This window comes from Amphibalanus amphitrite, unplaced genomic scaffold (assembly GCF_019059575.1).
Source record: "Amphibalanus amphitrite isolate SeventyFive unplaced genomic scaffold, NRLGWU_Aamphi_draft 000487F_arrow, whole genome shotgun sequence".
NCBI lineage: Eukaryota > Metazoa > Arthropoda > Thecostraca > Balanomorpha > Balanidae > Amphibalanus > Amphibalanus amphitrite.
In genome coordinates, this window is record NW_024881981.1 from 451,261 (window position 1) to 476,448 (window position 25,188).

The 25,188-nt window shown below is 51.8% G+C and overlaps 1 protein-coding gene across 1 annotated transcript; it reads left to right on the forward strand.

The window, feature by feature from the left end:
* The first annotated feature begins 229 nt into the window (after positions 1–229).
* On the forward strand, positions 230–24,711 carry LOC122392487. Its single transcript, XM_043387393.1, has 13 exons — positions 230–239; positions 2,154–2,238; positions 16,260–16,533; positions 16,825–16,947; positions 17,183–17,372; positions 17,852–17,942; positions 18,252–18,368; positions 18,703–18,915; positions 19,280–19,407; positions 19,782–19,885; positions 21,339–21,451; positions 22,232–22,343; positions 22,643–24,711. The coding sequence occupies exons 3-13, from the start codon at positions 16,263–16,265 to the stop codon at positions 22,792–22,794; spliced, it is 1,614 nt and encodes a 537-aa protein (XP_043243328.1). The 5' UTR covers positions 230–239; positions 2,154–2,238; positions 16,260–16,262; the 3' UTR covers positions 22,795–24,711.
* Positions 24,712–25,188: the final 477 nt, after the last annotated feature.

Genomic DNA, 25,188 nt, shown 5'->3' on the forward strand with positions numbered 1-25,188 from the left:
ACTGACGTAAAATAAAATATTTAAGGATAAAAGTTGTTTCAAATTGTTATCATGATTATTGTATTACACGTTTTTTGCATTTTTTAATAAATTATTGTAATTTGATTGATAAATAAATGTCTAAATAAATAATAATTAGGTATTTGACGACATATGCATGCCTAGTGCTCGTAATTATGCTATTTTGTTGTGAAGGCATTCTTGGAGCCTTGAAGTATCAGTTTGTGATGCATGCATGGGTGCATAGAATGGGTGTGATGCATGCAGGGGCGGCGCCACGGGTTTTCGATAGGGGGGGACGGGGACCTTGCCTGACCGAAAATCCCAAAAGTAGATACTGATCGTGTATGCAAAAAAAAAAAAAAAAAACGAGGCACGTAACGCCGCGAAACTTGGCAAAGCCCAAAACACATCGAATGGTGCATCCCGTTTCCAAACTTATCCTAGGACACCTAAGATCGATCACCTTTTCAAGCATCCTTGCCTCTAAAGTCTAAATCAAAATTTGCAGTCTTGCCAACTCAAAGCTGGTTTCCTACAAGCTGCGAATTGCTTAGGTATGAGTAGCAGTGCCAACTATTCTTACGTTTCGTACTTTCAAATTTTCGATCTTACGTCTGGTCAGCTTTATGGCTTCACCATCAAATAGTCATGGAGGAAAAGTGGGAATGTCTTCTGCTCTGACAAGTGCGCCAAAACTGCTATATAATTTCAGAATCATGACATCACCACCTGATCCATATGCAACGGGCAGGGTGCAGCTAATGGCTAGCCGTCAGTGGTCATGTCATCGGTGGTCACTCAAAAGGTCATGCTAGGTCATGGAAGGTCACCAGCCGTTATTTGATCACACTTTCTGATGGATTTTCTTACCAAGAGCTTCGCGGAAAAACGAGCGCATGCACCGTTGAAAAAAAAATGAGTGAAAGGGTCTCAGGTCCGACGACCTCTGCAGGTGAAATGGCCCAGGTTGGATTCCGGTCCTTGTTGATTAACTTCGTCAAAAATGGCAGTAGAGCTGTGATGTCGGCACCATTGTGTTCGTCATGATCGAGCTGGCACGACCTGCATCGTTCTCATATTCACCCTCCAATCGTAACAACTACAGCAGGGATTGGCAAATGGCGGGGCACCCCCTTTGGGAGGTAATGAAGGTCTCTGGAAACCTCATCCCTCATCTCTTTAGCAGTAGTGGCTCTCCTTATGGAACAGGTCTCTTGGCTGGTCTGTTTCACCCCAGAATTCAAAGACTAGTCAAGGTAAAACCGAGCGCACCACAGTGAGCACAATTTGATAAGCTGGTGTAGGTATCTCAATTTTCATGTAGAACCTTTCACGTATCACGTACCTAAAACCCTTTCGTGCACTCATGCAAAAGCAAACTGCCATGTTTCAACAGCTGGTAATGGCATTTTCACAGCCGCTGACGTAAGAAGGGGAGGGGGGGCTCGATTAGACCCCCAGCCGTTCGGCCGCCCACCGAACTTAGTTTTGAAGAAAAAAAGAGTGCTATCGAACCCCTTGACGAGAGGGAGCCGATGCTACCCAATTATAAGGTCTTGGGCTACTGCGTGCTTTTTGGTCCTGCCTGTAATCTATCCGAACACTTCTCCCCAAGTGCTGGGGTTAAATGGCATAGATTTCAAATGGTTCCTGTGGTAGAACTGCCATGCTTGAATTTGACTTACATATTAGGAATAGACAATATCCATAGAGTAACGGAAATCTATTGAATTTCAGTAGACTTGGTTTTGTCGGCAATGGGGTCTGGCAGTGGGGTGGGGAGGTAATAACCCTGTGCCTGGCGCCCCAAAAAGGGGGGGGCACGATCCCCGCTACCGATCACCTTATAACTACAGGCATCACAGCTCCACACCTTTTGCAGATGGCCAGGACCCCCTGCAATACATCCCAACAGCAATTTTTATTCAGAACCTGCCTTGATTAACCAACGATGCATTAAATGCGACGGATAACTCTACAATGCGTTATGATCAACTATTGAACGGGCCTCGCCGATAGGGGGGTACTGTACCCCCCTAACTTTCGATAGCGGGGGACCTGTCCCCCCCGTCCCCCCCGGTGGCGCCGCCCATGGATGCATGCCTCATGAATATGATGGCGTAATGATGATGTGGGTGATGTGAGTTAAGTTTTCAAGATAGCTTCTCGACTGTTGTCTGCTGAGGGACTGCTTGTTGCTACAGATGTCTCACACATATCTTTGAAAAACCAACGGTGAGTCGGCACTGCTGGCTGTGTGTTGGGGATGCGGGTCAGGGTCGGGTCGGGGCGGTCGGGGTCTGCACGGGCTGCATTTTCTTTCTCCATCGTGCAAAGATTTGCATTTCTTCGCGCACACGTCTTCCCCGTATTTTTTAGGGATTGCACCAATGACGAGAGATTGTGCCGACTGCTGAACTCAACCTGGGGGGGGGGGGGGTGGAGGGGGGATGCCCGAGCTCTCCTGAGGGCTGTTCACGGTTCACGGGCGTCGGGCACCGCACATTGACATTGATGTGCGGTGGGTCCAGCAGGCGTGGGGGTAGGGGATGGGTAGGCGGTTCCGACGTCACGGCTGCGTGCGGTGGACGGTTTCCTGTGGCCGGTCCCGACCGGCCACAGCGCGGACGCTGTGTGCGGTGACGGAAGGCTGACGTAGGGACGCAGTGGGCGGAGCTTGGAGGCTACAGTGGCTTGGCTTTGAAGCCGCAACAGACGGCGGAGGTCAAGGCCACCGCTAGGGTGGCCCGTGGCGTCTTCTTCTTTTGTGGTCGGCTCCATCCAGTGGATGCAATGCTTACTGCTTAGCCTTTTATCAGTTAAACATTTTAACATTACGTCACAGGCGCCGGGGAATCGAATGATGGTCATAGAAGTCATCAGTGACCTTATGAGGTTATCGTAACATTGAAGTCGATGAAAACGCCACCATTCGATCTAAAATGTTTTGCGCGACAAAGAATGGCTAAGAACGGTCGTGAATTCGTCGATGAGTTTTGGGCCTTGGATGCCTCATTTAGCGTTTGTTTATTTGTTTTGTTTTGTTGGGTTAGGCTCCGGTCTGACGAGACCATTTCAGGGTCGGAAGGATGATATAGGCATTAGGGGGAGACATTGGTCTGGGCGAGTACCCTGGTGCATCGCCGGGGCTGACTAGCCCGTCCAGGGGACAGGCCGACCAGCCCCCCCAAGCACTCACCGCACGCGGCTACGGACGTGCTCTTATCGGGCATTCCCGTATCAGCATGGGATAAAGCTGCCCGTCCAGCCCTGAACAGGGGGTTGAGGCTTGGAGGAGAAGGGTTTTGATTTTGATTGTCCTGAGGATGGAAATGACGGAACGGTCCATATAGGATTTAGCAATATGCCGTCGTGTGTCTAACCGAAACTGGCGGATCACTCTCTAGTGAAGATATGACGACATGGGTGATCACGTAAGGTCGGCACTTGACATGCGGCCGACTACCGGCTATATGTATGTATGTATGTACAGCCCTCAGCAGACTGCGTGGTAGGTATTCTTTTTCCGACAAAACTGATAATAATTCAAAAGTCATGTTATCAGTCGGTCGAAGCTCACTGCAAATAGATGCGCCATGCTCCACTCCTTCGATAGGGCCTATCAATAAACAAAGCATACGCCTTGTGTGGCAACAAAATGTAAAAGTTCGTTTTGGGGGCAAATATAAACTTTTGGGTTTTGTTGCCAAACTGGATGGCAAATGCATACGATGATAATGCCAATCTAAGCTGCGCCTGCGGAGTCTCGCGCATCTTGCTGTTACGATTTTCGAGTGCCCGATAGCATAGTATTCGCGTTATTTTCGGTTTTGTCGAAAAAAGAATACCTACCACGCAGTCTGCAGAGGGCTGTACGTGTTCCCTGCGACTCGCGGCTCTCTGCCGCCGGCCTGACCCAAACGGCTGTTCGGGAGCGCGTACCTCGGAATGATCGCTGGAATATTCAGCTTCCCACCTGGCCGGGCCAACCAAGGCTGAATAGCGAATATGAATAGCTCCGGGCCCAGCGACCATCCTCTTCCGTTCCCTCGTTTCCATCCTCAGGAGTCAGTCAGAATGGTCAAATCCTTCTCCTCTACGTCTCCACTCCGGCCCGTTCCGGGCTGGACGGGCAACTTTATCCCATGCGGGTAGCCCTCCAGGCCCGTAGCCGGGTGCAATGAATACCAGTGGGCTGGGTGGCCTGTGCACTGGATGGGCTCAGCACCGACGACCCAGACCAATGTCTGCCCCTAATTTCCATCATCCTTCCGGCTCTGAAATGGTCTCGTCAGACCGAAAGAGCATAACCCAACAAAACAAAACAGTGGCTATCGACTTCAGCCACGGCAGACGATTGGCGTGCGTAGTGGTTGTCACAGATTTCATCTTCCTCAGGGCCAAGATTTTAATAGTTATTTTCGAACGTCTCGCTCATGGCTAATTTGAATTGGCTTTACTCGCTGAGTGGCCATAACATCCAAGGCAAGCCGATCCCACATCCTTCTTGGCATCAGCTTCGTAGTAGTCCTCGGTCATCTTGATCGACCTTATCTTCCCAACGATCAATGCAACGCAAGGAGTATTGGCGCCGTCACCAATCTTCACTGGAGTGCACCAATCCTCTCTCAATTGCTGTATTCGAGCCTGTTCTTAGTTGTCCGTTCTGCACCATGCATCCGCGCGATGTGAGTAGCTTTTCAGGCTTGCAGCCAACCGGGCACTCGATATTTTGTTTTGACCTTTCTTCGATTTCTTGACGATCTGAGAAACCCCGCGACTTTTTACGTCAATGACTTGCCACAAGAAATCGCTTACTTAGCTGACAGTTATCATCTTAGTCAATGGACCAGTGACCACTTTCTGTGGGTTGTATATGTTACAGACCGTATGAAAACCCAGTCCGTTTGCAAACGGCCTGGCCCAGTCAGGCCGTTTGAAAACGGCCTGAAAAAGCCGGCCGTTTGCAAACCGCCTGAAATATCAGGCCGTATGAAAACGGCCTAGGCAGTTTGAAACGGCCTAGACAGTTTGAAAACGGCCTAGTCAGTTTTCAAACGGTCTGGCGAAGTACAACAGCCTCTGAAGATTGAACTTAATGGATCCAGGCTGGTCGATGATCAGGTTGCATCCATGTGAATGCTTGCGCATTCCATGCCGAATGACTCGTCTACATATGTCGAACATTTTCTTACTGTGCTGATGCTCGGCCCGGCCGTTTTTCGACAATATTACTAATTATACAAGTTCACAGTCCGCCTGTGTACGGCCATCCAGTTGATGGAGCCTGGTGAAGCCACTACTGGTGAGGTCTGGTGAAACGTATCACTACAAGACTCACCGATTATTTTGCGGCATAAAACGCCGGAGCGCGCAATGGACATCAGAGTTCACATCAGTGGCGCGGGAACCGGGGGGGGGGGGGCTAGCGGGGGCTGAGCCCCTCCAACTTTTCGGCTGGGGGGGGGGGGCTCGCAATGTATTTGAGCCCCCCTCACCCCACCCCAGCTGGAGGAATCGAAATCGGAAATCTACCAGCATAATTTCATAGATTCATACATAGGCGCGGGAACCGGGGGAGGGGGCAGTGGGGGAAGCTTGCTCCCACAGCTCTGGGGCCGTGGATGCGGTGCCCCACAACTTTTCATTAGGTCAGGAACCGTTGGGGCAGCTTGTCCTCCCCAAATTAGGGGTTGTGGGTCACAAAGGAAGAAAGCATGTAAGTGAAAAATCCACCTCTTTCACTGGCTCGGCAACTCATTTGGCAGATTAAAAGTTAAAACCTTTATTCCAGGTTGCCAAAACGGTAGTTTCTTCACTCAGATGAATACCTGACTTTTTGCAAATATTTTCGTTTTTTATTGTTGAAAAGGCCAAGGTCTGAAAAAGGTGGCCTAAAACCGGTGAGAAAACTAGATTTGGGGGTACCCTAGGTTGATTTCTATTATGGTTCAGCCCCCCCCCCCCCCGTCTGGAAGAAGTTCCCGCGCCACTGCACAGTGGGCGTTTCAGGGGTTCTAGCCTCTCACAACCTTTCAACCCTTATAGGCTTGGATCTAGGAGACCTACGCCTACGAATTACACACCAAACTGTAGCAAATTCATTAAAGAACGTGAATGCATGACGTTTCCCATGTTATAAGCTTTCGCAATGTGCAGGAACTGCATGAAATGTTGCATAAACGTGGCAAAACGGAGCACTTCCATTCCCCCTTGCGGTTTGGCCCCTGATGGAGCTAGAGCTTCGCAGAAAAAACGAGCTTGCTGCCCGTGATGAGACGAAGCCGATGATACCCAATTTTAAGGTCCTAGGTCATTGTTTGACCTTCCAGGCCAGGTCAATTACCCAAAAGTCGGGAAAATCGGAACCTGTTAAAACATCGTAAAGTGAGGTTGCCTTGGGGCTTTTCGGGGTGCTGATCACGAATTGCATGCTAGTTTTGATCACAGATGATTTCTTCATGCATTTAGGCCAGGTTGAGTCAGGTCAGGTCAGGTCAACCAGTATGCGCCCTGCCGGGTATTCATAGTAGGTGTCAACCGCTACTGACAGCCTCGTAACATGATAAGAAGGCACCAAAACTACTTCCTAAATGCTCAAATGGTCGCTAAATTCGAAATCAGCTCCAAAAACTAGCCTAGAAACATGTAAAACTCGAAAAAGTGAAACGAGGTCACCAAAGGTCAATGACCTGACCTGACCTTCAGGTGACCTTGACACCCAGCATAATGCATGGAACCAACATCATTTCACATGGTTGAACGTTTGAAACCACAAAAAGACTGCAACCGCGCGGATAATGTGAGCCGACACGCCGAATCGCGATTCCGGCCAAACATGGTCTCGGGAAATAGGTCACAGGTCAAAGGTGATTTGGGTCAGGGTCATGAAATTTTCAGTGTAGGTGTAAAATTGATTAACCCGAATGTACTGAAAGTTTCGTCTTGATCGGCCCCTTTTTCCGCGAGTTATTCGCGAAAAAAACGAGGGTGGTCCGTTCGACCCCTTATAAGTCCGAGGGTTAAGGTTTTGAGTCGTTGACCTCGAGTCAAAGTCTGGTAAGAGTCCCTCAGGTCACGAACTTGGTCAAAGGAGGTCGACTGTCTAACTTACTTTGTTCCGGAGGTGTTGACGGAAAACTAATATGGCCCTTGTGACGTCATAAATGACGTCATGCAAGGTTAGCAATGCAAAGGTGTAGCACCGTACCTTGCAGGGAGCGCATGAAACCATGATTCCATGTGCTTGAGATAGTTTTAGATCATTTCTGGCGCTAAAATAACAGTTTCCATATTTCCCTCATTGACTTACAACGGTGAGATCACGTGACCGACCTGACCGCATGTGAACTTTAGCAAAAAATCCGAGATATACAAGTTGTGAGACCTCGGAGTATGCTACGTCCTGTAAGTTTCATCTTCCTGTGAAAGTTCCTCTGGCACTGAGGGCGTTGCGACGTTGCGACATCTGAGGACCGTGCAGAGGTTCACTTATGACGTCATAGGTCAGCGACCTGGCCTGACGTGACCTGAAAATGCGGTTGATTTAACCAGATCCGGATTGAATCAAAGGCCAAGTATGCCAAGTTTCAGCTCTTTATCGGCGGCGTGTTGTGAGCTATCACGTTAAAACCTATAAGGGGGCAGCACCCCCTCGGCCTCGGGAGGGGGGCGTGACTTATGCAGAATTTCCCATTAACTCATGTGCAATACTTCTCATTTTTTTAGGAAAGAAAATGTGTTTGAGGTTTCGCGAGACCAGACCGGCCGGATCGCCCACTGTGCATCGCCTGAGGCCTTTCCGGTCACGTGACAGCTCATCCTCCGGTCAATTAGAATGCTTCTGACCCACGAGATAACACTGGCTGGTGTTACTGTCATCACTTGAAATAACATAAGCTAAAATGCAGGCTGATTTGTTCGCTCCCGTCACTATGGAGCTAATAAAGGCTAGACAGCGTATTGCAAAATGTTGCATAGCAGCAAATGGCGCAAGTTTGCGCACTTTTTTATTGCTTGGCCGGTTCAATAACATCACACTGCACATTGTGACACACGATTTAGCGCGGGACCTGGGGGAACTCAAAAGATCGGCTTTAACATAGTGAATGATATTCATTTTAAGCATACAAAATAACTCGATGACATGTTTATCTCTCATGCTGCTAAATGATTTTCGCAACTTCATTTTTCGTTGCGCGGAATTGGTCGTAACATGTCACAGAACAACTCATAAAACCATTTACGTGTAAAACTCACGCACATAGGATCCCCATGGCATCTACTTTGACTCTTCAAACACCCGAAAACTATGACTTGTCTACGGCCTAAGAAATCTTTGTGTTTGAAGCCCCTTTCACCCTATACCAAGTTGTTGCATGACCAGATAATGGTCATTTATGTAATGTATGGACATTTTGTAGTCGATTGGTATGCTTTTTGTTTTCATAAAAGCAAAATAATTTTTTTGCCCCGTAAGAGGCTAGACCGGCCCGAACGCCTACAGTGCACTGGTTCACATTAGAGTCCTCACCGCGCCCGGTCGACCGCGGCGGCTGGCCGGTGGCGTACGCCGGCAATACTTGACCATTGCGGTGGAAGGCGAAACTTTGAAATCCGGGGGAAGCCCGGGTCGACCGGGCGCTATACTCAGTTCTGCTAATCTCTTCCTGACCAGGCCTTCACTCGTCATCGGGAAAATCAGGGAGAATTTTCCGGAACTAGCGAGAATCATCGGGGATCACGAACGGTATCGCGATAACGAGACATGCTGAAGATAGGCGCTCAGCAATAATTTTCCGACGGAGAATATCCGAGTGACAATATTTTTCCGGATGCCGAATGCACCTCAGGATTTCATGGTGCCATGTAATGTCATGAAACGGTCGTGCTTCAACAAACTCAACATTGTCCAGCAGTAACTGTATGCAGACCAGATTGTTTTCAAAATGCCTAGACCGTTTGCAAACGGTCTGGTGTCTGGAAAGTTGTCATACGGCCTAGACGGTTTGCAAACGGCCTGAAATTTCAGGCGGTTTGCATACAGCCTGGAATTTCAGCCCGTATTCAAACGGCCTGACTTTTCAGTCCGTTTGCATACTGACTGGGCTGTCCAGGCCGTTTGCAAACGGCCTGAATCGGGCCAGGCCGTTTGCAAACGGACTGAGTTTTCATACGGCCTGTAACATATATATTAAATGAGCAGTATGAACACCGTGGTGAGCCTCTTGTACTGATCGTGCAACCACTGACAGTTGCAACTGTTACGCTCAAACCGAAGTACATTGTTACGATGTTACGCTCCCTGCAACATTGAGCGATCATAACGCAACTTTGGAACATGAAGTGGTACGGTGGTTGTTTAGCGACTGAGCTGTGGGTAAACCCTTTTATATTTGAATGTTATTGTACGAATATATTTGTAAGTGCAAAATTAGTAGTGCTACTCGAAAAAAATCCTGTTCTTGTGGTATTTCCGATGCGTACCGCGGGCGGTAAGTTACAAGGATGGGGCTTTTCCAGGCAGGTTGATGAGGCAAAAAGTCGTCAAACCTACAATGTCCAATTGTTGAGTTAGATAAAGTGCAACACTGAATCGATTCTTTTCATTACAGACAGTAGCGGCGGAACACCTTCAATTAAGGGGGGGGGGGGGCACTGCCGACTTTTGGTCCCATTCTTTCCATGCAACGCCCATAGGGCTAATGTTAAAATGCCAAAATCAAAGGGGAGCACGGTGCCCCCGTGCCCTCCCCGTTCCGCCGCCTATGATGATTACAGAGATAATGATTGACATCAGACAGACATTTCAAAGCTCCCCAATGCGAAAAAGATTGGTTAGCTAGTGCAAAAAAGTCCTAAAAGTCTGCTAAAGTTGGTGGGGCAAAACGCTTATTGGTGGGGCAAGTTGGTGGGGCAGCCGCCCCACCAACTGAATAGGAAGCTCCGCCCCTGGTAAGTTATATAAGCGCGTAAGTCAGAAACGATTGGTTATGTAATATGTAAGGTCGTCAGAAGTCGGGAACATCGATGCCTTACCTTTTCTTAGCAAATAACAGAACCGATTGAAAATAGGTGGACAGAAACTGAGAAATTGTCCTCATCGCAATGTATTCGTTCAGATGAGCTATAGAAGTCGTTGGCTTAGGCTTTTTTCTGAGCTGCCAAAATAATTTCGGAAACTTGCCCCGTATCCATACATGACACTAACACGTTAGCGAATGCATGGTGTCATGTAGTCTATTTCACGCCCTTCCAACGTTTAACACTGCACAGAAACAGAAAGTCTGAGGCTGGGGGGATCCATGTGATCGCAAGGCACCTCGCAGTTGCGATCAAACGTAAGTTGAATCGGAACAGATATTGGAGGGATCCATCACATCGTAGGCTAAGTAGATACGCAAGTTGTATCGCAAATGGTGAAGATACGAACTAACTTTACGAATCTTCTCGGTCGATCGGAAGGCCGATCGTAGCGAAGCTTTACCTCTTTCTCAAGAGAAAAATATAAGAAATTTTCAAAATTTTCACAAAACCGAAATATATGTTAAACAAATATGGTTGATGAACACGTGTGCAAAATTTGAAGTCGATTTCTTCAAAAATGGCTGCGCTAGAGCGTTTTAAATTTACACGTTGAAAACGCTCACTTTCACGTCATTTTTGTAATTTTTTCAATTTTGAAATTTAAAAAGTGTTTTGGGCAATTTTTCGCGTTAATTGCGAAAATCTGACCAAAACATGTATCGCACCATCAATGATCCGATACGCCATCAGAGGCCGCGCTGCGGACAGGTGGGCGCGGCGATACCTAGGCCGCGTGGGGGTTACACTGGTGTTCGGGAAGGGCTATGTCAGCGCGAGGCAGGCCGCGGGGGAGCCGGTTGCGGCGCCGGTCCGTATTTGTCGGCGCCTAACAGTGCAGCGGTGCGTTTATGGCGGAGGGAGGGGAAGCGGTGTAGTGTCGGCAAGGCCGCACACAGGAGAGGGCACACGGGCCTCCCCCCCCCCCATTCGAGTTGGGGCTCCTAATCTTTAGACCGCCGAAGGTCATGTAAAATGAACTGAAATAATGATTGAAAAGACCGGGAGGGCCCATCTCGTTCCCCAGCAGGCCCATACGAGTCCATAAATGCCCAGTAGCGCAGCCAGGGGTATTGTGGTGAAATTTCAATGGCCCTCAAAAGACCTCAAAGGGCCCACAGATGGGATCACCGGGTCCTCAGATGGTCTCGAAGGGCCCTCGGTTAGCGTCAAATGGCCCTCATCTGGTGTCAAAGGGCCCTCAGATGGCCAAATGAAGGGCCACAAGATGGCCTCAAAGGGCCCTCAGATGGGTTCAAAGGGCTCTCAGCCAACGTTAAACCTACCTCAGAAGTCAGAAGACCTTAAAGGGCGTCAAAGGGCCCTAAACCTGCGTCAGAGGGCCCTGAGCTCGCGTCAAACGACCCTCCGAAGTCCTTAGCTTGTGTCAGAGGGCCCCCAGCTGGTGTCAGTGAGCCCTCCTCAGCTGGCGCCAAAAGTCCATCTGAAGGCCTCAAACGGTCGTCAGCTGGAGTACAGCGGTCCTCAGATGCCGTCACGCGGCCCTCAAAAGCCTCAAGGAGCCCTTATAAGGTCTCAAAGGGCCCTCATTTGGCCTCAAAAGGCCCTCCGCTAGCGTTAACCGGACTTCAGAAGGCCTTAAAGGGCCCTTATCTGGTGTCAGAGGGCCCCCAGCTAGTGTCAGAGGGCCCTCAGTTGGCGCAAAATGGCCATCAGAAGGCCTCAAACGGTCCGTAACTGGAGTCCAACCGCAACGGTCCTCAGGTGACGTCAAGCGGCCCTCAAAAAGCCTCAAAGGCCGCTTAGAAGGCAGCAAAGGGCCCTCATATGACCCCAAAGGGTCCTCTGCTGGCGTCAAACGGACCTCAGAAGGTCTCAAAGGGCGTCAAAGGGCCCTGAGCTCGTGTCAAATATAAAAGCGCCCTTAGCAGGTGTCAGGAGGCCCCCAGTTGGTGTCAGCGTGCCCTCAGCTGGTGTCAGAGAGCCCTCAGTTGGCATCTATGTATTGGCCATCAGAAGGCCCCAAACGGTCCTCAGATGGCGTCCAACGGTCCTCAGCTGACGTTAAGAGGCCCTCAAAAAGGCCTCAAAGACCCCTCGGCTGCTGACGAGGCCCTTAGCCTCAAAGGAAATTCAAGAGACGTTAAACGGCCCTAAAAAGGCTTGAAAGGGCCCTCTGCTGGTGGCAAAGGGCTCGCATATGACGTCAATAACAGCTTTGTCAAAAAACGGACCTGAGAGACCTTGCCGGTCCCTGGTTATAAGGGACTCCTGTCTCTTGCAGTAACCTGAGTGGCCCACGTTTACTGAGGGGCCCCTGGTTATTAAAGGAGTCCCTGGTTACTGGAAGGACCCCTGGTTATCAGAGCGTTCCCTGGTCACCTGGTGGGTCCCTGATCAATTGAAACCTCCCGATCATCTGAACGCCCCCTGATTGCCTTGGTCTTGGCGTTGGCGTACAGTTTAAAGTCGTCTGCACACTGCGGCCTCCTCTTTCTCAACAAGTCCCTCTATTTCTTCTGCAGCGAGGGCGATTTCGTCAAAATACTCCTCCATCGCGAAGCCTCGTGCGCAGACGCAGTCTTCGGGGCGCTCGCTGCGCCAACTCTTGACGCCAACTGACGGGCTCCAAATGGAACAGATGGACTCCGAAACGAACGTGGGAATGCCGACACATGATCCCTCCAAATTTACAGAGGAGGAGATGTCCCTGACAGCCCATTTGCAATAGGGGTCACTTTTACACTATAGACGTATGGGAAATTAAAAAGTACTCAGACAACTTGGCCGCGGGTTATGCCAGCATCCCCGCTCTGGACTGTGTCGACAGATCCCTGACAACTTGCCCTCGCACCCGGGTAGCGCCCCGAAAATGTCCTTCGCTCGCCTCGTGGCTGGTCAAAGTTTCACTCAATATACCCTGGGTCAAAGTCACGATGGTCAAGAATCAAGTGATTGCTAGTTGCTCGGGGGACCTTGAGATCCGATCTCGGCGTAATTTATTTTGATGCCGCGGTTTACATAACAAGCTGAAAATCGTACATGAATGTGTCGTCAATTTGCGGAACACAATGCACAACATTTTTGTCATAATTGGAACACCTTTCAGTATAGCATTCTCTGAAGTCTGTCAGCCCGTTTTGTTGCCGCTTACGTAAGCCCGATGTATTGAGGCTGGTCGACGTATGACGAGGTCCCCGGATCTGTTACCGCTGCGGTTGTCTCGGGAGCGTGACACCGGTCAGACTGCCACCTCTGTGCTGTCCGGCGGCTTCATCTGGATCATGATGATGAAGTAGGTGAGCACGAAGCCGAGCAGCGACTGCATGGTGGTCTTGTTTGTGACAAACAGACCCCAGCCGTCAAAACTGAGAGGCTGCTGGGTCTGCGCCAGCAGCAGATGAAGCGCCAGCCGCGAGTCTGGACTGGTGTTTGCCTTCCAGCGGGTGCTGGCCAGCGTGGCGTGCAGGCGGTGATTGTGGTCTGCCAGCCGACTCCCAGACACAGAGACCAGCGCTAGTCGTATCACTGTCAGCAGCAGGAACAGCGCGTAGCCGGCGGCGCGCGCCACACCGGCGTCGTCTCGGAACAGCTGCACGTTCACGTACAGGCCGACCAGCAACACGGCCGTGACGAGCGCGTGCAGCCCGAGAGTGGGCAGCGAGCAGAACTTCGCGCTGGCTGCCGTCAGTTCGGAGACGCAGACGAAGAGCTGGCGCAGCTGCTGCAGGCGGCAGGGGTGCGGACCGGCCTTCCGGTCGGCGCAGAGGCAGGACGGACCGTCCTGCGGGCCGGTGGTCACCGGTCCGGCGCCAGACAGGACGCTGATTCGGACCATGGTCTGGCTGGCCAGAGCGGCGTCTGCCAGCTGAGGTCGACCTGTCGTCACCCTGCAGGACGTCCCTGAAACCAGTTCTGTCTTGTCGTTTTCTTCTCCTAACCATTGCTTCTCATGGGTCACACTGGAAGTGCGCCGTTCGATACTGCCGCTGCTACCCAACCAGAGATGAGTGAGACGGGTCAGACGCGTCAGCAGCAGCGTGGACGCCTCCGTGAGACCGACCAGGATCAGGTCAAACAGCACCGAGAACCCAAACAACCAGTTGTTGACGACCGCCTGGAGCGTCACGACCAGCCAGTACCCGACGGGGCCGTGCAAGAACGATGGCACCACGATCGGCACCAGGTAGTGAGGGTGCTCGAACTTTCCCAGCACGAAGAAGGCAGCCACCCAGATGATTACAGCCAGCGCCTGAATGCCAACGAGCAGCAGCGACTGCCACTGGACGAAGCGGTAGTCGTGGCGGCGGCGGCAGCACGCGGTCGCCTCGTCCAGCTCGGCGACCCGGTCCAGCAGCGCGTGCAGCCGACGGCGGTGGTGGAGGAGGTGGGCCATCACGTAGACGTTGTATAGAATGGCCGCAAGCATAACGGCGTTGTAAAGGAACGCGAAGAGACTGACGGCAGACAGCTGGAACGCCACGCTGCCGGAGATGTATAGCGCCCCGAGGGAGAGCGGCAGCAGCCGGGCGGAGCGCCAGACGGCCGACGGCCTCTCCTGCTGCACGTGTAGCCCGCTGAGCGAGAGCACAGAGACCACGAGCACGGCGCGCCGCAGCAGCCGCGCGTGAGACCACATCCTGACCGGAGAGGGACGATCGCCTGTCTGTCCAGCCGCCTTCAGTGCCAGCCGGAAAGTGACAGCGCCCACCCGGCGCCGACCGTTCACGTAACACACAGCAGCGGGCCAATTGATGGCATCTCTGTGTAAACACGCTGAATACACGGTCAATTCATTCCGGCTCCTACATCAATGCGTAACAGCCGCCCCGGCCGTCCTGACGGCGGCGGCAATGCGCTCCGGGCGATACACGCCCCTCGCACTGGACGGTGGCCGCTGCACTCCACTGTTTATCGTATATTGGTGTTGATTATCCATCAGAGGATAAATTGAAGATTGAATGCAGTATAAAAACCCACAAAAACGACACCAAGTTTGATGGCGTGGCGACGCCCTGACATTCCATGAATGTGGCCTCCGTTCAATGCTCTAAGAACTGGCGTGTCTGGTGCCCTTTCTGCACCTTAATGGGTACGGTATACATTCAATTTGGTTGTAATTGAGCGTCTGTACAGTGAGGTAACCCTCACGTGCGATGTATGATGGCAAAATCGCACGTGCAGGCGAGGGTTGAAATGCCCCCATTGTGCTGCCTAAATGACACTGTCAAATGGAGTGGAATGTGGCTTACTTTCCCTGCAGCGCAGCTCGGCTGAGCTGTAGCAATATGCTTTGTGAGCATGATGACTGGTGCTGCAGAAAATGGGTACTCGTGAATCATACGGAGCAGCTTCATGTGCACTGTGCGTTTCCTTATTAATTTCGAACTATTGGGCGTGCCTACCTCATAAAATGTCATAGTAAAAGGCTTCGGAGTGCAGTGCGGTCCTCAGCACAGTCGTCCGTACTTCAACACTTAAGCGATTTGGTCGTGCCGAGACTGATGAATGGTGGGGTGGAATGGTCGATGTTTTTTTTTCAACCTTCGTGTGTCTCTTCATAGGAAGAAACTTTCAATGTACCCATTTACAAAAAGGACGCTCCACCCCGATGCGATACTCATTCATACAGTGTGTAGTTTTATCGATGTTATTCATTTCGTATCCAGAGTGAAGCGGTATAACAATAAGATTTACTAGTGTAATGATAAGTGTTTTGGAAGAATGACCGATATATTTAGCCGGTCCCGTAATTTAGCCGGTCCCGTAGCTCAGTTGGTTAGAGCGTTGGACTCCGCGTGGTGAGAGCACGCGTTCCCGGTTATAACAGTCCGGGTTCGAAGCGCGACGGGCGCTCGATATTTATGGGCCTCCTGACAGGTATGGTTGCGGTTGGTGGCAGGCCGTAGCCAGGCGAAATCAGCGAGGGGACCGGCCGTGCGCGGCTTTGTGCGCACGTTAAACTTTGGACTCTAAATTCTGCCATAGAACTAAGATTGCGCGATCGGAGGGTAGAGGGCAGGGTCATCGCAACAAGCTTCGCTTAGCGGTGGCTCTGTCCTTGTGAATCCTTCCCATCAAAAGGTTCGGACAAAATTTATTTAAAAAAAAAAAAATATTGCCAGTACTGGACTGTACCTTCATGCATCCCTGGCCTTATCAGTAAGGACGCCATTGATCTGGTTTCTGGCTGACTGCCTGCTCCGTTTCAGTCCATGTCCGGTGACGGGGCCGGCTCCGCCCCGGCCGCCCGCCGCTGGGCCCCGCGGACCTGCTGGGTGGCCCCGCCGCCGACGCCGTGCTGTCTGGCGCGCCGGGAGCTCGGCCTGGGCCGCGAGCCGTACCGCTCGGCCTGTCTGGCGGTGCGCTCCGCGTGCGCGGCCACCGGCCGGCGTCAGCTGCGCCGTCACCTGGCCCGCACGGACGCCGCCGATTCCGAGTACAACATTGACCGGGTGTACCTGCACCGGCCCGCCGAGAAACGCGGTCAGTCTCCTCTCCGAACAGCAGACAAGGGTGCTCTTCCATGAGCGCAAACATCTTACTAAATTTTAGGGTCAATAAGGAGTAATTTCATATCGAAGCAAACTTCAAATTTGTCAACCAGAAATAAAGTGAAAGACTTTGTTTCATGTCTGCTATGATGCCTTATTGCATTGCGTAAGATCAATGGCCGATATGAATCTGGATGAGACGTTAGTGCGTCTCATTCTGTTTCTTTTGTTTCCCGCGGGTTCCGCTAAGTTTGCGGCGTTGACACCACTCACGTTCCCATAGTGTTGGTGGCGCCGGCGTTCGGGCCCCTGGACCTGCCCGGCTCGTTCCAGCCGTTCTTCACGGAACTGTCGCGAAAGGACGACCGGTGCACGGCGCTGGTGGAGCGGCCTCACCCGTACCACGGTGGGTCACACTTTTGTCACCTCTACCCATGTTGTTCTATGCTCTATCTATTCGCGGCCTCAGACATACCCTCACTGACACAGACCTGTCTCGACAGTCTGACGAGTCTGTCGACCAAAGTATCCCACTATCGGTACGCCCTCACCGACAATCCGTGTTGTCCCGACTGCCTGTAGTCCCCATCCTACCACTATTAGATTCAGGCTCATTGACGCCCGTCTTCCCGTCCCGACAGCCTGCCGTCCGCAGGCGTTCTCGGTGCTGGTGCGGCCCGACGGCACTGACCTCGAGGTGGTGGATGTGGTGTCACGGCGCGTGGAGCGACGCGTCACCCTTACCTCCGCGACCCGGACGGGGGACGGCTCTGGTCGACCGGCCAGTCATCCGGCCTTCAAATACATCCACCACGACCTGGAGAGGAATGAGTGAGTGCCGAGGGATGAGACGGGGTTTAAAGGTGAAAATCCAGTATCGTTTTCGGATGAGGGATGAAAAGACCGTGTTGAAGTCATGTTTCTGTCACGTGCGTAAATTATGTGCTGGTGCTAAATTTGCGGTTTCCGTTATCCGCCCTGACTTCTGTCATAGCCTGCCACTAACCCGATGTGAGCGGAGCCTACGAAAATTGAAGAGGCCCTGATCTGATTTTGAACAGGCGGCAGCCCCGACAGTTACCGAAGGGGAATGTCGGACTGACGGATTTAACGGACGTTGTGTGTTCATTCAGCAGACTTTGACTGAATGCTGGATAGACGGTAGCTCTTGGCCGAATATTTGCAGATGTTACCGGACGTTGGTCAGACGCCAGTCGACGTAGCTAGTCTGACGTTATTCGGACGTTTACTGACAATGATGCACTGTGCGGGAGTAACTGTCCGATGTCTGACGCCCTCGTCTCCGGCAGACTGGTGATCACGTCCGTACAGACGGTGGAGGCGCTGGTGTCCGTCATCATCTTCAGCATCCAGCCGGTCCAGTTTCTGGTCCGATTTCAGGTGAGAGCGGTCAGTGGTCCGATGATCCTGCGCCGTACCGTCACCGATCTCGGAGTGAACCCTTCTAGATTGTCACGTCACACTTCAGTGATGACACCCTTCAGAATACCGAGTGTTTATTTAAATATTTTGTAAAAAACTAGTTTAATGGTCTTAATATATCCGATTAGAATGCTCGTAAGCTATACCTACACTCTCCAGATCATTGATTGAAAGCCAATCTAAATACGACCTTCCGTACGCACTACACAATTACATGATTATCCCTTGACCTGTGTTCCGCTGTTTTGGCTTTGTTCTTGGTGGCAGGTATTACGGAAGGAGTTTCCGCATGCCGACTCCGCCACAGTCGGCGAGGGCGTGGTTATGCTCACCTCACGATCGCGAGGAGTCGTCTACCTGTACAGCATCGACAAGATTTTGGTGGTGAGCTCCTCCGTAAAGGGTCGATGGATCACGACCATTGCAGCTGCTCAGTGGTCAGTGATCACTTGCTGAGCAGACAGTGGAATGATGAAGCGGGCTCTATATTTAACTCCTTATTACCAGATAGCGTGAGCCGGACCTATGCCGATTTGCCATTATATAAGGTCTTGTTATCATCAGACTTTCGTCAGTTTTGTAGTCGGTGTTGCTATTCGCTCTACTGTTGACTGGGTAATGTCTACTCGGCATAATGTCCGTTTAGCCCGGTTGTCTGTGTGTATATAACGGTGCTGGGATGTTGACCGCGGTAATTTCCAATGTGTGTTTGTGACAGGAGCGCAGTCCGGCAGCCGGTTTGGGGGATCACGTGATCGCGGACGGCCGACCGCTGGTTGTCGGCGGTACGGGGGACGGTGTACCGACCAACGGTCAGCTGACGGGCGACGCCGCGCCCGTGGCCGTGTTCACCGCACACCAGGGCTATCTGGAGCTGGGCGGCTCCCCCTACCACCTCGTCAGTCGCCGAAAGGCAGCCGATGGCTTCGAGGTCCGTACTGAGCCGGCCGGATCGCCTGCGATGGGGTGGTCGCGGAGTCGGAGAAGTTACGTAACGTAATAGCCATTCTTTGTCCCAGCAGCCAGCAGCAGGCTATGTGTCACTGCTAGGTTTCTTGTCCTCGATGGCAAGTTCCGCGTCTCGTTAGCAAATAACTCTAACGAGTTGCCTGAACAAAGGAACTGCCACTGAGACGTGGAACTTGTCCTAGAGGCGAACGAACCGATCATTGCCTCATCGAAATTCTTTGTGCTCTATCTTGCACCCTATCCGAGAAGTGTGTGTTTCCACTGTCGCTGGCATGGGTCTACTCTGCAGACTGGTGATCCGCCCCGGTCCGTCCGCGTGCCCGCAGGTGACTCGTCTCTCGGACGGGGCTCGGGTGCTGACGTGCGGCCCACTCCGGCCAGGGCTGTCATCAGAGGCGGCCACGTTTGTCGACGACGGCCCGTACCTCGTACAGCACAGCACTGCTGAGCTCAGGTAAGATGACAGACAGATCACTTGGTGAGATAGTGAGAGCTGAGAGGTGGCTACTGAAGTGCCTCCATCACCGAGCTCATCAGACCACGGGTAGAAAGGAGCTTACCTTTGTCGTTTTTTATAGATCTTTCATAACTTTCATAACATTTCATTTCATACTAACGTCGCACGATCAGCACTGATACTTTTCCTGTCCTAACCGGGCCATTCTCAGGCGTTTGACCTGACCCTCTGCCCTGTCCCTTTCATTCACCGGGTGTTAGACCTGACCTCCCCGTCCTGTCCCCTCACAGGGTGTTTGACCTGGCCTCCCTGTCCCTTTCATTCACAGGGTGTTTGACCTGACCTCGCTGTCCTGATCTTTCTTTGAACAGGGTGTTTGACCTGACCTGCGGCCACGAGGTGCTGCGGGTGGACGCCGGCCGTCTCTCCGTCCCTGAACCGCCGGTGGAGCGTGGGCCCGTCACCACCCGGTCAGGTGAGGTCACGCTGCCCGGGGGCAAACACACCTGGCAGGTGTGAGTCCCGGCTGGCTACTGTACGATCAGTTCCGCACAAAACCTGTCCGCCCGTACTAAAAGCTCGACTCACCTGAGGATAGTGTGAAGCGATCATTATTCAAAAGATAGTTCATGAGCACAGAAGAGCTGATAGGGAAGTAATCGCTCAGCATCGAAGACGCCTCACAAAGAGGAGAGGTGGTTAGGGGAGCGGTCATCTCGTCCAGAGCGGACCTCTCGCACGCTGGCGAGGTCAGGGCGCAGGTGGCGCTCAGGTGTCTGAGAGGGCGCCACGTGTTCTGTTAGGGAAGCTTGACCGTTCGGTGATTCCTGATTCGCGGCGATGGCAGCAGGCTACTTATTCCTTATTATCATGATGATGATTATTATTTTGTTGGTTAAGGCCCTTTTGGTCCATTGAGACCATTGCAGGATCGGGAAGACATAGGAATTAGCGGGAGACATTGGTCGGGGCAGGCACCCTAGTTAGTCGCCGGCGCTGAGCCCGTCCAGTTGGCCAGGCCGCCCAGCCCCCCACCCCAAACACTCTCTGCATCCGGCTACTGGTGTGCTCCCTTAGGAGCTGCGGTGCGCTCCAATGGGAGCCGCCCGTATGGGATTAAGTTGCCAGTCCAGCCGGGGTCAGGAATTGCGGCGTGGAGAAGGATTTGACTGTCCTGAGGACGGTAATGACGGGACGGGTGTGAGCTGGCTTTTTATAAGAGATAGGCCTTTATGCTCCTCTTTTTCGGTAGCGGTACTGGTAAAAATGCCAATCAAACCGCATACAATCTTGATCTTACCGTACAGAGGTACAACTACTTAAGTACAGAGGAGATTTACAACCTACCTATATGACAATACAGCATCCCGCCCAAACTTGCGATTGGTAATTGCCGCGTTTTCAATGCTCTAACTAAGCCAGTTGGCTGTAAGAGGAAGCATCCACTTTTTCATGTGTAGTTTTTATGGAGAATGTCTACGAAAATATTTCTGTTGAAATCAAATTAATGTCAAAATATCATTTTGCCATGAACAATGTTATCTCGGTACGTTTGAGGTGGCAACCTGCGACTTCGTCAGCTGTTTACAAACAATGCGCCTTTGTTAGCGTTACACCAGCGAGCGCCAAATGCGAGTCTTCTGGCACGGGACGCGCAGCTGCTGAGTCACATAAACAGGCCGCCACCGTGGCCGCGCCGGTGTTGGTGGGAGCTACATTTGCCAGGCTCCCATGCATAAATCGATGGAATCAAAAATACACTCACATTGGTTATGATTGATCGGCTGCAGGGCACGTCTCCTGGTCATACAGCTCCTCCAACCGGTGTGAGTTGACGCTGGGTGCCCCTGTGATGTGACGAACTGGCTGTAGGCGCCGAGTGGGGAGACAGTCCCGCTCACTGCGTGTTCACCCGCTGGGGTTTTCAGGCCGCCGGGTGCGGATGCGGCGGTCGGCTCCCCTGGTCCTCCTCGCCTCCGACTGGTGGCTCGCCTGGGATATCGAGGACGAGCTCGAGCTGCTCGTCGTGGTCGTGGTAGAGGTAAGCACGAGGGGCGGCACTGCACATGGAGACGGAACGGAGGGATGTGCTGGGGCAGGGATCTAGCGGATCGGGTCAGTCCAGTGATCAGTCAAGAAGCTTCAGTCCATGGTTAAGTTATCACCTTGTCTCTCCTCTTCTCTCACCCTCCTTCCTTCCCTCCCTCCCTCCCTCCCTCCCTCCCTCCCTCCCTCCCTTCCTTCTCTCTTCCTCCTCCCCTCTCCCTTCCTCTGCCGTCTTTTTCTGTCTCTTTCTCCAAGCAATAAGCCGCCCTCATTAGCGACTCTGCGGCAACTGTCGTATCTGCTGCGTTTTTATCCCGCCGGCGCGGCGATTAGGCAGAACATTACCTTCCGCTCATTGGGCAACAAATTACGTCAAATGTCGGCTCCGTCTAATCGTCCGCCTTATGCGTCCTCTGCGCTTCCTTATGAAGGGATATTTAATGTCAGGCTGCACCTCATATTTCCTTTATTGCATTTAGCTCACGTTAATTGCTTTTAGAGTGGAGTCTGGGATCTCCGCTTTCGCGCGTTTTCTAAAGAATCCTGGTTCTCGGTTTGCTAGAGCGTGACACATTAATATCTTCACAGTGCTGCCTCTACTAAGAAATCTTGGTTACAGCCTCGTACCGCTTTTTCCAAACACCTCGCAGTGTCCGTTCCCCCGTGCCATCCGTCAGTTCGGTTTGAGTTCTCGTCTGTGCACTAAATGGCTCATTATAGACTGTAGAAGTCGACGTGCTATGCCCCAGTTAACAAGCAATTGTCTGTACCCCAGGAGGTGATCGGAGACGTGGCGGTGCTGCAGCGGCTGCTGCTCTATGACCGGCGCACGTGGACGCTCTCCTCGGACACTCCACTGCACTACAGCATGCCGCTCAACGGAGCAGGTGAGATGCCACAGCAGTATCCCGTTTATCAGACGTATGGATGGAAGGCACTAGCTGGCAGCTGCTGGTGCCGGGCTAGTTTTTGCGTCCCTTTTAGTTCGGCTCCTGGGACCTGGACAGTGGACACCGCAGCAACAACTAAGATGTGGCGGTGGGAACCTCATGAACAAGTTATTACGGATTGCTTCAATCAATTCTTCTCGGATTCTGACCGACCTCTGTTCAGCTGGCATCCACACGTGATTACTGGCCCTCCATCGTGTTCATATGTTGTGACTGACCGTTCACCTCGCCCCCAGGTCTGTCGCAAGTGGCCGTGGTGGTGGACCGCTGTCTGCTGTTCGTCAAGCTGCGATCCTCGGCAGCGCGATGTGTCACCCTCGTCTACAGCCTCGTGGCCCACGCCGAGCCCAGGGAACCGCGGCGGGAGCTGGCGGGCGTCCGCTGCTAGGGACGAGCTCGGGCTCACACCAGGTCAGCGTCTGCTGATGGGGGGGGGGGGGGGGAGTGATTGGGTCCTCTGCTGGTCAGCCTCCGCTGCTTGGGACGAGCTCGGGCACACAGCGGGTTAGCCTCCGCTGCTAGAGACGAGCCCGGGCCCTCAGGAGATCTGCCTCCGCTGCTAAGAACGAACTCGGGCTCACACAAGGTCGGCCTCCGCTGGCTGGAAGAGCTCCGGTCCACTGCTGGTCGGTAACCCCACCTCTTATACGGCCTTGGTTCCCACTGCTTTGGACGAGCTGGGGCCCACCCGCCAAATGTGCGCTAAGTGTCAAGTGTCCGCTGATAGGGAAGAGCCCGAACCCACGCCAGGTCCGCTACTTTATAGGGACGAGCTCGGTCTCACATCAGTCCAGCGTCCTATCGAGCTGAGGTTTACACCAGGGGTCCCACTGATCGTACGGGACCAACCAGATAATAGTCTAAATCCGCTGCCAGGGACCACCACTTTAAAACCGGCTCGCCGGGCGTCGCCCTGAATCATGATACCTCGGGAGTCCGGACATTACTGTAGGGTTAGATATGTCGTGGAAAGTGGAAGACCTCATTTATGTGTTCAACTAGAGAAACGAGCATTGCCATTTTGAAAGGTGCAAAGGGCCGTTTTATAAGAAAGTCATGTATACGATATATTCGCTCATTCCCTATTTTATTGATATCTTAGTTATACTCTTTCTTTACGCATTACATGTCCTGTGGTATGTTTTTTATGAATCAATCTGTTTCACGACTATTAATAAGCATTATGTTCAGAGTACCTACGTAGGAACCGTATGTTACCAGTATAACGCCTTTTGGGGCGAGTAACGGAGCGAGCGAGAGGGTGGGCCTTGCACGTGCGAAATTTCGATGGGTACCTCCAACTGACTTGTGCACGGCACCCTACTAACCGGTCACTAGCGATGGGCCAAATTTGGGCACAATCGGCCCAGCCATTCTCGAGATCTGAAAGCGGCACCCTGCACGTGCGCACGTGCAAAATGGGTCCCAACTGACTTATGCACGGCACCCTACTAACTGGTCCCTAACCGTGTGCCAAATTTGAGCGCCATCGGTCCAGCCGTTCTCGAGATCTGGAAACGACCCCTGCACGTGCGCACGTGCAGCAGCACCCCAACTCTGGCACATGGATATGCAGTGCCTAGTGGGTGCCTACCTACATGCCAACTTTCAGCGAAATCGGCCAAGTAGTTACCGAGATATTGCAACAATTACAAAACTGACACCTCTTCGTTTTGCACGTGGCACGTGCATAAGGGGTCACCCACATGCATCGGGAATAGTCCAATACTTGGTAGAAGGAATGAAGCTACCCTACAAAAATTACCGCGTGTAAATCGGTCAAGTGGTTGCTGAGATATAAGCCTCGCAAAAGCGTCCGCACGGCCGGCCGGCCGGCCGGCCGGCCGGCCGCTCATACTCAGAAATTTCCGTTAATCTAAGGAAAGACTCCGCTCGCTTCGCTCGCTCCGTAAAAACGTCTAATGAACACATTGATTGTGATATTTCGGCTGTTGCGCCGTGTACAGGTCTCGCGAGATTAAGCGGTAGGTTTTGCACTTTTACATTTCCGGTTATATCTCAGAAACTAATCGATCTACGATGAAGCCATTTTACACGATCATGGCCGGCTTGTTACCCAACAAGTCGATCGCATCTTTAACACTTAAAAGCTTAAGACGACGAAGATATAGCCTGAAGTACACTAAATTTTCTAGGTGCAAAACCTACCGCTAAAACCCGCGAGCCCTGTACCTACACATTTTTAGAACACCGATGTTGCTTATATTTGTTACGTTGTGTTTCATTCTCGCGTCAAAGGCAATATGTAAATACAAATGCAAATGCAATATATGAAAAGAATGAGTGTGGATTTGAAACCTTTATGAAAAAGTTGCACATAAAATTAAATCACTACAAAAGGATGTGCTAGCGATTCGGTATTGCTATCCCTATTCGCGTGGCGTATCCTCAGTTCAACATGATGAGAATGTTTGCCATGACCGTCTGGTAACGTCATCTACATTTAGGCATAGGCCTCACACCATATGTATAACACCGTCCGCAATGTTTCGATATTTCAGTCTTATTTATTTTTGTTGTGCTGAATGATCACCCAAAGCTTTGAAGGACTTTCGTCTGCGTCTACCATCGTGGGCCCGCCATTCAGTTACGCTCTCAGTAAATACAGACGTACGGTGAGAGTATGTTGCGCAAATTAACCACGATGACCTCACATGGTCGTGAAGTCACCACGCCTCCACTCTCGAAACGAAGCGAGGTTCTCATTGCAATGTCATCAGAGGCCGTTAAAGTTTTTTTGACATCTTTTAATTGATGCATA